The 13016-nt window shown below is 31.7% G+C and overlaps 1 protein-coding gene across 1 annotated transcript in view; it reads left to right on the top strand.

The window, feature by feature from the left end:
• LOC106878286 (uncharacterized) overlaps nucleotides 1-6344 on the top strand; it is a 135218-nt gene extending 128874 nt beyond the window's left edge. Inside the window, exons 18-19 of the mRNA XM_014927463.3 lie at nucleotides 4749-4778; nucleotides 6239-6344. Coding sequence (XP_014782949.1) covers nucleotides 4749-4778; nucleotides 6239-6282 — 74 coding nt within the window. The 3' untranslated portion in view covers nucleotides 6283-6344. The remainder of the gene's footprint in view (nucleotides 1-4748; nucleotides 4779-6238) is intronic.
• The last annotated feature ends 6672 nt before the right edge of the window (nucleotides 6345-13016 follow it).

Genomic DNA, 13016 nt, shown 5'->3' with positions numbered 1-13016 from the left:
TGGTTGAGCTGAATCATTTTGAAATTATTCAACTTTGAGTTCACATTTAGTTACATAATATGGCAATGGTTTTAGACCATTATGCTGTCAAAGACAAATCAGCTACTTTATCAGGCTACTTGCCAATTTTGGGAAAATAATTGACACTCACTTGAGCAGCCTGTTCTGATACTTATTGGACTCTGTACATTAAAAGACTATGTCTCGTATACACATTGAACATACATGCATATACATAAACACACACACAATGACAGACAGCAAAAATCCAACATTGTAAAAAGCCCTAAAAACACTAAGCAAAAACCTAGCATCTCTTCATTTGTTGGGAGTAGTAAAGATGTGAAATATTGCAACATGCAAGAAATATAAATTACACCTACCTAATGATGAAAGAAAATTTGAAAGAAGGTAAAAGAAAATTATTTATACAAAATGATTTATACATAAACACACACACACACACCTTTCAATGTATATGTTTATATTTATGTGTGTATGTTTCAATCATTTGGACAAATATTTTGAAAATCCTAAAGAGATCTTATGAAAGTAATAGTGCACATGTGAGTGTGTGTGTGTGTAAATTGTAAATCAGTTTCAACAAAACGGAAAGATAATTTTAGTAAATCAACGAAACATTAATTAGCTATGTTATATTTCTGATTTCAGAATTTTTGAAAATTTGCTCAATACAGAGGATGGTTAATGATGATAATTTCAAAACTTATGACAGAGTGAAATAGATATTCCAAAGTCACAGTAACATTTGAGCTGACTCATTAAGAATTATGGGATTGTTGATATGTTTTGGTCAGAATTTTTATGGGTCAAAAAGTCAAACCCATTCAACCATTTAGCCTGTCATGTTAGCAACATCAATTACAAAGAATTGTTGACAAAGAAAAACTGATAGAAAGGGAGTGGAAAGCCAATGCTGTATGTAACATGCGTTTTTCTCAAAGCATGCATTCCATAGTTATTTTATTGAGATAAAAAAGAAAGCATTGACTTTACAGATAGGCAGGAGAGAAATAAAAGATTTCAGATGTGTTTTTCTTTAAGCATGCCTACAGGAAGCAGAATGGGTGTACAGCAAAGTATTTAATCTGGACGCGTTTTTTTGAAACAAAGTAACTATTGCAGTTCAGTTTCCAATGATTTGGACAACTTTTCAATGTGGTTATAAATACATTATATTCTTAAATTAATTTTTAAGTTATGTAAAAAATAAATGGACATGCAGTGCATAACTTGCATGTCTTGACTGCATGCCACTGATATGTATATATGCTACCACAACCAGCTCATTGCTTATGAGCGACTTTTGATGTCATTAACAACTGGCTGTCCATCTTTTATTTTATATGTTAAAAAAAAATTCTTCCATCAACCTCCCTTAGTAAGTTAAAACTCACCATTTTTAATGGCTACCACCTCATTGAACACTGAAGTAATGAACTAACTTGTGCCTTACTAATATCTTTGCCTGTCTCTTAGTTCAACTACCATGTTCAAAATATGAAATAGAAAGTGGAAGACACAGGGAGACAAGTTTGTTCAATAAGCGGCTTATACATATCATTTAGCCTATTGAAAGTAGCAGTCAAATCTCTCTTAGATTACATCTTGTCATCTTAAATAAATGGTATATCATGCAATAGAGTCCCTCTTATACAAAACAACAACATTGTACAACTTTAAAACCTTTCATTATAGTTATGCTTAATCATAACTGATCGGGGAGTGTAGAACAACAACAAGGTTTACTTTGAGCCAATGACGGAAGGCCTCTGCATGGTCACTTAATGAGAAATAGCAGCGAAATTTCCCTCTAATCACACCATGTTTTAACCCATGAAGTTAAACTGTATTTAAAGAAAGGCCTATGAAGGAATTAAGATAATTTATTTGCCATAGATAAGCAAAAGTGAATTCAATGACTGTGTTTAGCAACATTGGCACAAGTCACATTTTAAGGAAGGTTATGTTAGAATTTGACAGGTACTTATTAACTATACATTATACTGTATTATTTTGTTTCTTTGTTGGAATTAAGTAATACATTTTGTGTGAATGGATGACATTAAGCCTTCTAGCGTGTACAATCTTCTTATGTCTCACCTTCAGTTCTGATTGTGTTTTCCTCTCAACAAGACAAAAATATCTCAAGTACACTATTTATATCCAACTGTCAAAATCTGTTCCTCCTGGAAGGTTCTCTCTGAGATAGTATAGATCTGTCAACTAATGATTATTGATAAAATATTAAATTTTAACTTAAATTTACATTAGAGTATTAGCAAACATTTTTAGTTTCTAACAAATTATCTGAGAAAGAAATAATTCTTCCAAATTGGATATAAATCTGATACTTAACAATTGATTTATTTTGTAACTTGTCTGAATTTTCAGAGCAAACAGTGAGCACCTGCCATATTCATGTTTAGAAATTTTTACTTCATATATTGTTTATTATGTCTTTTAGTTTTTCCTCTCTTTTAATATATTTTACTTCACTTGCCATTTATATATTTAAAAGGAGCTAAATTTATTTATTTGAATTTTTCTTTGATCATTAATGTTTGTGCTGATCTGTGCTTTCTTTCATATGTAAATTTTATCCATTATCAGCAATGTCAGTGCTACAGCATATTGGTCACAAATATAAAGAAGAAAAGTTGCCTTTTTATTCTGACAAAGTTAGAAAATTTGAATGTCTTATAATTGCAAACACACCTTAATATTATATCAGCTCGAGTTCAAATGTTTTCTTATACATATATCTTTGCCTTGATTCAAGCTGATCTGTTCATTCATGTATCCCATTAAAATTTTCCACTTCACTGAGTCTTTCTTTTGTTGTATTTCTTGTAACAGCTTCATGAATTTTTATTAGCTTATCTTATTCCATGCTGAGCTAAATTATAAATGTGATGTGTCTATTTAGAATGATTATCTCAGTTGAATAGTCCTTAAAAATATTTTTTATAACTATTAATATTGTCATCATCATTTCATAAAACATCTGAGGGGTGGGAATTGTGCTTTTGATAACTAAGATCAGTTACTTGGATATCACTGTGAACCCATCACTTGAGTGAAAGTTGTAATAGTAGTTATTTAACTAGAATGCAAATTTACACTGGATGTCCTTCCTAATAGCAACCCCAATTTTAATCTGTTTCTATAATTTTTTTTTAAAGAAATATTTGATTAAATTTTCCTTTATTCTCTAGAATTCCATGTTACTGTTGTTACTCTGGTTAGTATTAGTTGTCATTGTTCAACACTGAATCTGACCAAGCGGCACTTTAGCTCTGACCAAGCAGCACTTTAGCTCTGACCAAGCAGCACTTTAGCTCTGACCAAGCAGCACTTTAGCTCTGACCAAGCAGCACTTTAGCTCTGGCCAAGCAGCACTTTAGCTCTGACCAAGCAGCACTTTAGCTCTGACCAAGTAGTACTTTAATCAAAACTGTTTTAGGAGTGTCCATTCCATCTTTTTAGGGATATCTTAGAAACTCCTAAAAGATTCACAGGATAATGTAATAAAAAAAAAAAACTACATTATCTTGTGTCTCTTTTCTTTTTATATTTTTGAGATGGTATGTTGTGGTTTGAGGAAAGTTTGCTACTCTACCTAGCAGGTTGAGTGACCATGTAAAAGTTTTGCTATTGGTTTGCTGGTTTGATATTAATGTGAATCAATCTAGCTATAGTGTATGGTGGATTACAATTTAAATATCTGATATTTGGTTTTAAATCTGAGGTTGCTATCTGGTTATCTGTTTTATAAACACATATAAAAGGTGTCTTAAGTGGAATGGAAATTACCTTATTGGATCATTTTCAGTTTTGTCAAATTAGTAAAGAGTTCACCCAGTAAAGTGGTTGGTGTTAGGAAGGGCATCCAGCTGTAAAAAGCATGCCAAAATAGACAGTGGAACTTGGTGCAATCCTCTGGCTTACCAGCTCCCATCAAACTATCCCACTCATGCTAGCATGGAAGATGGATGATAATGAAGATGACAATCATCATCATTATCAAATGCCCATATTTCATGTTAACATGGGCTGGATGGCTCAATAGGATCTGACTAGCCAGAGTGCTACATTGGGCTCCATTATCTGCCTTAGCAAGATTTTTGTGAATGAATGTCCTTCCTGACACCAACCACTTTACTGGATGCATTATTAAAAAAAAAAAATTTTGTGGCACAGACACAAGTGAGGTCATTAAGTAACTTTCAAGAGAAGATCCTATGATGAAATGGGGGTGAATTAAGGGAGGTGGCTTTGTGCCAGGTGTTGAGAAGCTAAAGCATGATAGGTAGCGGAAACAGATATCTTGCTGTAGAGGAGATACATGGCTACCCAGCAGGAAAGGGAGAAATGATAGTAGAAATGAAGTGTTCTCATACCCTCAAAATACAAGAAGATAGATAAAGAGAGAGTGAGGACAAAGAATTGAGGATTGTTGTGTGGGTAGATAGGATTGTGAGAATGTGAAAGGAGAATGACTGACAGTAGAGATGAGAATAAAAATGTATACAGTGAATGATAAACGTAGATGAACTTTTTAAAACTAAACTGTGATGATTTTACTCTAATAACTGCTGTATATTATGTGTTGGGTACAGAAACATGCAACAATTGTCAGTAAGACAAAATAGTTATGATAAAACCAAAATATGAAATCACCTATACACATGTACTTGTCATGTTGTATTTTCTTCTTTACACAGATGTGGAATATATTTTAAAGAAGATCTTTGGTAAGTGTTTATTCTCTTTAAGCTTTTATGAAATATTATTTTGTAATGTATGTATATTGAATGTTGTGAGATATTAACCTGTAAACTGGATTCTGGTATTGTTAAATGAGTTAAACTTTCGAATATTTTAATGAACTTATTAAAAGATTAAGATCTATTGCAAAGCAACTAATGTGTCAAGTATAAAGCTGTGGCTAAAATTATTGCCATATAATAGTTTAATCACAGCTTCTTTGATAATGTCATGGATGACCAGCAGATGGATTAATGTTTGTGTTCTGTCAATGCATTTAGAATTGCTGAACTCAAATTTTGAAATCTAAGTAAGTAATGCAGACAGTTGTAATTTCTGTAAGTATTGGCAACATTGTGGAATTCATTTCATTGGAATACAATAGTCAATTTCATTCCTTCTTCGGGAAATAGCTATCTGTGATAGACTTGTTTCTTATCATGGGGAGATTTATCTCACATATGCTTAATGTTATTGAAATTGGAATTAAACACTGACTCTATAGATTATTGGGATTCAGAAAAAATTAACTTTTTTTTTTTTTTTTCTTTCTTAACTATAAAAAGAGACATAGTGTTTGATGGGTTAGAATGTTGTTAAGCCATATATATACACATATTGAAAGAGATTGTACCATTCTCACATAGTTGTAAGTCAGCTAAGTAATTGCACCAAGATCTGACATGAGTATCTAAAATTATAGAGTTGTTTAATCTATATCTATTTGAAAAAAGAGGATTTAAATAAATAGATGAATATCATTGAAGATTATTAAGTAAGGGATAATTGTTATAAAATTTATGCACAATCATTATTATATATCAAATGTAAATATAAATTTGAACAGCATTTCTTCAAAAAGCTTAGATAATTGTCTTCATTCCAGTTTTATCTCTAGTTGATAATTATTTCATTTTACTTTGTGTATATATGTTATTTAAGTACACCGACTGAAGATTATGCCTCTTTCAATTAATCTCTACTTCTTAGTAGAGTTTTTGATTGCGTGTTTGTTTTATTTCAGATTAATTTGATTAGTTATCCTGGCATATTACTTGTACTTATTGAGTATAATGACTATTTGAACAAAATACTTGGGTGTCAGATCATAAGATTATATCCCATTGTTTCTTTGAATTGCTGATAAGTTTTGATACTATACAAAAGAAAAATCATATTTTTAAACTACTAGAACTTCTGTTGCTTATAAATGAACAAGGAAGATACAAAGACAAATGAAAACTAAATGTCCTAGCTTGTTGTTGCTGACACACTGAAAACTTGTTGATGTTTTTTCAATTAAACCATGTGTGCAGTTTTTATAATAGTAGGTTTGAAAATTAATATTTCCATCATCATTATCATTGCAACCATTGATTAAAATTGTTATATTAAGATTAGTTTTTCTCTTATCTTTCTCTTATGGTGTTTAAAATTTTAAATTCAGGTCGATCAGCGATTTCTATACCAACTGACCTCACATGGATTTAGTTTTGATTGCACCACAGTCAATATAATGACATGAGAAAATTTGAAGAGGAAGTATATATATATATATATATATATATATATATATATATATATATATATATATATATATATATATATATATATATATATATATATATATATATATCAGTTGAACAGAGCTTTGGAATTAGGAAGTGTTGTTTTGGTATATTGTCTGTAATATAATTAAATATATTTTGTGTTAATAAATTATTTATTATTTTTGTTTTGGCTTATGGTTATTGAATGTTTTCTTTCATTAATTTATCTGTATGTTATTGCTAAGAACTTCGTAACTGCAGTCTGGAATCGTTTTTCCACAGGACACAAATATTCCAAACTATTTAACTGGTAAAGTTAGCTACAATTACATGACAAATATGGGGACCACCACCACAGGTAAGAGGCACTTCTAAACAACCTAATGTGCCCAGGAACTTGGAAATCAATACCTTGGGTAGTATCTGATTAATCCCATCAATCTAGGTAACTGAAACTGTCAAAGTAAAAGGTTGTATCCTTTGAACAATTTATGTTAACTTATGCTGAATCGCTGGTTTATCAAGCTACAGTATCTGTCCCAGGAGGCATGCATCGTTCTAGATAATTTTAATGGAGTGCTGTGAGGGCAACTTCTAGCTCTTCCTCTGAAATCACTCATCAACATTTAGATATATAGACAAAAGAACCAGCACAGTATTATTAAGCTACATCTGGTACTTGAAGCATCACAATATTGACAACTTAAATATAAGTAATAAAATTGATAAAAAGTGTACAGCATATCTTCTGAAATTTCCATGGTCTCTGCATTGATGAAAAATACTTCTTCCTCATTAAAACAACAAATACTTTAAATGCACAGTCAGAGCTAATTTCTAAGAGCTGTTATGAAAACAAGTTCATTTCTTCCATCTTTGGCAGTACTTTTGTGCCAGACTAAATATAAACATCTAATTGCTGGATGTTAACATCTTGTTTACTATAATGTATCTGAGATATATTGGAAACCAACAATATCTCAAATCACACTGATAAACATCTGCTAAAAGAAGTATCCATTCTACCAACCAAACTCATCTGAAGACTGCCCAAGGCAAGAAATTCTGAGTGATGGAATGCTGTAAACTGGAATTATAACTCTATGTATTAAATATTTACTCCTCTTCCAAAAATGTTAGAATTCCCATGTGTGAAATAATGCTTACAAACACTATATATATATACAGGGTGTCCCAAAATTAAAGCAATCAAAGTTTCAGGCTTTAATAACTATCAATAAATGTGATAAGATATGAAAATTATGCATCATTATAAAAGCTTAGTGTATCTTCTTTTTGTTTCAGACTAAATAAATTCAGATTTATAAATTAGATAATGGCTATAGACCAAAATACAATCATAACCCTCCGCAAAGGAGGTGAAAGAAATACAGCTATAGTAAAAATAGTTTTAAATTAATTGAAAAATTGCCAAGAAATTTCAAGAGATTGGTTTTTCTGCTGATTGACCTGGACGTGGCCAAAAAAGAAGTGTGCAGGCCCCTTAGCTTATCAAAAGTGCCAGAGAAAAGATACGGCAAAATTCTCATCATTCTGTCAGCAAACTGGCTATCACAGTAAAAATAAGCTGAACATTAATGTATTGAGTGCTGAACGAGGATCTCAGGACTCATCATACAAGATGATCCATTGTCATGAGCTCATGCAAGTTTATAAAGCCCTGAGATTGGAGAGAAGTCATCTTATCCTGCATCAGATTGCTGAAGGCACACTGCCTTACCTGGTGCTCACTGATGAAAAGAAATTTGACATTGAACAGAGAGTAAACCACCAGAATGATCAACTTTGGAGTGTATCTGGCTCCTTTGAGAGTAGATTCATAAATCGATGTCAAAGTTCACAGTTAGTTATGGTCTAGGCAGCTGTGACAGCCACTGGAAAGTCTCACCTCGTTTTTGCACTCTCAAGTGTTAAAATCAACATCCAGTGATACATTAGTGACATTCTGGAAGCTGAACTGCTTCTATGAGTAAATGAGCGCTTTCAAGGCTCATTTTGGAGCCTCCAACAGAACTCGGCACCATCCCACAGCTTCAAACAGACACAACACTGGATTCAGAAGAACATTCCAGCATTCATAGGCAAGGATGTATGGTCCTCAAGCAGCCCTGATCTCAACCTGTTGGATTTTTGTGTTTGGTCTATTTTGCAGATAAGGGTGTGGAGCATTCGTCATGCTTTGTCTGATGCTCTGAAGGCAAAACTGCACCATGAATGGGCTTTGATTCTGCAAGAACAGCTGTGTGCTGCATGTGAAGCATTTGCACCTAGACTTAAGGCTGTGATTCGAAACAGAGGTGGTCATATTGAATAAATGTGGTAATGCCATAATTGTGTTTCCTTCACCATTGCATTGCAAACCTTGGACCTGAAATATAACGATATTTTGCTTTGGCAAAGTTGAAAAAAGTTGGTTGCCTTCATTTTGGGACATCCAATATACACACTCGTACGCATGCATGCATGCACACACACACACACACACACACACACACACACACACACACACACACACACACAATTCTATGATAAAACATGTTCTTTGCAGATGTGTTATGATTAATGTGGGGGATAAAATGGGATTTTAAGGCTGTATACAAAGCCTCAAACATTTATAAACCAAACAAAACTTATTAAATCATTAGATTAAAGTGATATTTAAATAGGTGATTAAATTGGATTAAAAAACAAACTAGTTAGCTAATATGACATATGTAATGAGAGAGAGATGAGGTAAATAGAAATAATTAAGAACTTTCTTGAGTTAGTGTAGGTGAAGTATGATTGTCTTCTAATATATAATGATTTAGCCATAGAAAAAACAAGATGACAAACATCAAGAATATGATAAATCTCAACTACAGCTCAATGGAAGTTGTTTCTGCTGTACCCCTATTATTCACGTGTCTAACAACTCTCAGTGTTCTTACAAAGAAAAGTTATTGGGAGAAAGTTTCATTTGAAAATTGAAAATAGCCCTTTTGAAAGTAGGCTTCGGCTTTCTTGCTTTAACTTTCATAATGAGATGATATATTGTAAATATTCTGTTGTGTCTGGGGAGAGTCATTTTCTTACTGTGCCTTGAAATTTAACACACTCACCATTAAAATTTCCACTTATTTCTTATTTTTATTTTCCTAGTCTTGACAGTCAAGACTATTGATAAGGTTGCAAGACGCAACGAAAATTTTAGGAAAATAAAAATAAGAAATAAGTGGAAATTTTACCGGTGTGTTAAATTTCAAGGCACAATAAGAAAATGACTCTCCCCAGACACAACAGAATATGCTTCAACACACGAAATCACATAAAAAATCTTGCAAACTAAATCCCAAAACGAAATATTGTAAATATCTTAATATACTATTGAAAGTATTGTTGTTATTTGACAATATTTAGAGGATAAAATGTTAGAAATACTTCCCTTGTTTTTGTAGTAGGAGTCAGTAAAATAGTTTGCATTTCTCCAAATAATGGACTGGTACCTAATTAATATACTGTACTTGCTTGTAAAGTTAAATCTTTGCTGTAATTAGGTTAGTAAATATATTATAAAAAATGGACATCTAAACTTTTGTGGTTTATTTTTTTCTCCTGTATAAATTGAACTAATTTATTATTGAATAAGTTTGAGGAAACTATTGTTGAGATAGCTGATAGAATATTTAATTTGTTTTTAGATCTTATATTGCTTACAGTTGCTGCTTATTTTATTAAGAAGTGTTTAAACCCCTAATCTCTAATCATTATAATAATCTGTCTTTGAATCTCTATATACCAGTGTATGTTTGTGTTATCAATAAAAGTGCTCTTCTTACTATCATCTATTCTACTGTGATATATATAAAGGAAATAAACATATTATGATTATAGCACCTTAATTACTCTTCTTCGTTATTACTGAATTATAAAAACTTTAACAACTTAATCTTCTGCAGCAGTCATGTTTTATAAGTTTATACTTTCTAAATTTTATTTCCTTCATAGTAAACAGTTTGTTCTTGATAATTTAGACACAATGTCACACTGTACTGGGTCCTATGTGACCTTCCTGATGGCAAAATTTGAATTCAGTTGTGAGTAGGGGAAACAAATATTGTGAAGTATTGATTCCAACCTTTTACTATTTCAGCCATCTGCTGTACATCTCTCTGACTAAAAAGTAATTGTAATTAGTAAGTGACTAGCATTAACTTAAGAAAACAGTTGTTTCATAATAATTAAAACTGGGCATTGTTCATTTATATAGAATTACTATAAGGAAAAATAGAATTTTTGGTATTTTATATAATTATACATTTGAAAATATAGATTTTAATGACGGCTTGGAATATACTATCAGAGTGCAAAAAAAGTCAAATAATAATTAGGGTGTCTGATGTTTAACAAAGGCCATGGAAAAACTGAAACTTCTGGAAGAAGTTTAAACTTAGTAGCAATTGATCTAAAATAATATTTTAACAGGAAGTTATTTCAGATTTTATTTTTAAGTTGTTTTTTTTTGTCCTAGTTAAAAGTTATTTCTAAGCCCTATGTCAAGCAAAATAACATCTTTTCTTATTTATTATAAAGACTGACATTGAATAAGTAAGTAATAAAGCTTTTTGAACTATTTTTTGAACTCTGTGTGTGTTTCTGTCAAGCAGTTACAGGAAATATCATATAATCAATGATAAAGGTGTTAAGATTGTCTTTTGGCAGTTTAATAAAGATCACATTTCTGCACTTCAACACCATCAACTCTGTAAGGGCATTCACATATATTGAAGCCAAGTAAGTACTCTTACTTTTTTGACTTACATTTCATATAAATACATCATGGGGGAGAAACTGAGCCAGGTCCTAAAAATATGACTATCTGCATCGGCAGTTAATACAGTGATGATTAAAAGCTGATTAGCTATAAATGAATATCTAGTATGAGTACATAGTAACATGTTTGTGTAGTTTTGTAGTAAAAAAAAAAAAATTTATAAAATGACAGTTGTACATCATTGATTAAATCCAACTGCAAAAGTTTACACCTGTTCATCATTGAAGTTAATACCATTTATTGAAATCCTTATAGTAAGCAGAATATTAGGTGCACAAGTTGTACTAGAGTAATTAATAATATAAACAAGTAGGAAGGGGACACTGTCTGTTTAACAGACTTTTTGGAAGTAATAAATAGCGTTATTGAAGTGACATAGATAATACTGGAGATAAAGTAGCTAATGATAATGTCTTGAGTTCAGGTTTTTGAGGAAAGGAGTAATTGTCCTGCATGCACAGTAATATGGTGCATCTTACTTTCTTTTCCTATAAAGTTAGCTTCAGAGTTTCTTGTCCTGTTTGATAAGGAAGTCCTTTGCATATGACCTTTCTTACTGTGCTTATAGCAAAATCTTCACAGTGTCTTCATCTCTATTAAGTTTGCTATATCATGACATGAGTAGAAGCCTGATAGTATATATGTGTGCGTGTGTGTGTGTGTGTGTGTGTGTGTGTGTGTGTGTGTGTGTGTGTGTGTGTGTGTGTGTGTGTGTGTGTAGGTAGATTTTTTTTAAAGCTTTAGTTGAACAGTGTAGTCACATTTATTTCAGCTTGCTGAGCTCTATGACATTACCTGGCTAAAAGAGCTTGTTTTCATGAAACCAATTTTCATATTAAACAACCATCACAATTAATGTATTATGGTAATTTTAAGAGGAATGTTATTTCTATTGGCAACAATGTGTTCCTTTGCCTGAAAAGCAGACAAAGCATGTATAAGAAAAAGTAGCTACACCAAAAACAAAAACTGGGCCAAACAGACAGGCCGAAACAGTTAAGAAAGAAAGAGTGAAAGAGAGAATTGTAAATCTATAAACAGCTAATAACTGTTGCTTTGCCAATGATATAAAGGATACAAAATATAAAGTGTTATGCTGATATTAGCAGCCTTATTTAGCTATGATTCTTCTGGTGAATTTAACTCAGCAAATTCTACCGAGTTTAACTTTGCCTTACATTATTTTCAAATTGATAAAGGAAAGTACCAGTTGACTACTGAGGTCAGTTTAATCAAAACTATACTTTCCCTCAAAATTTGTGGCTTTGTGCCAATGTTAGAAATTGATATTTAGCAACCATGTATATAGCAGTTGATCAAGAAAGTCTGAAATGAAGTTCCAGTTTATTAAAAGTGCAAAAAATATGTAATAATTCCTTCTACTACATGCACAAGGCCTGAAATTTGGGGAGAGGTGTTTACTCAATTACATTAATCCCAGTGCTTGGTTTGCAGTTATTTTATCAAGCCTGAAAGGATGAAAGGCAAAGTCAATCTTAGCGGAATCTGAATTCCAAACATAAAACCACAAGAAATGCTGCTAAGCATTTTGTTTAGCATGTTAATGATTCTTCCAATAATAAAAATAAGTAATAATAAAGACAAATAGATCAAGAATTTATTCATGTTATATCAGAAATGTAAATGTGTTGACTTTATAATGGTAGTGCTTATGGTAAGAATGGGGGAAATTTCAGCAAGAGCAAAGCTGAAACTGAAATATATATAATATTAAAATATTCCTCTTTCTTAGCTGAACAGGAAGATCAAAATTTTGGAGGCAAGAAAATTATAAATTGTGATGATATCTTTTCTAAAGCCATTTCAACCATAAACTGAAA

The sequence above is a fragment of the Octopus bimaculoides genome, chromosome 3 (genome assembly GCF_046866305.1).
Source record: "Octopus bimaculoides isolate indiv1 chromosome 3, ASM4686630v1, whole genome shotgun sequence".
NCBI classification, from domain to species: domain Eukaryota; kingdom Metazoa; phylum Mollusca; class Cephalopoda; order Octopoda; family Octopodidae; genus Octopus; species Octopus bimaculoides.
This window is presented reverse-complemented; position numbering and strand designations above follow the sequence as displayed.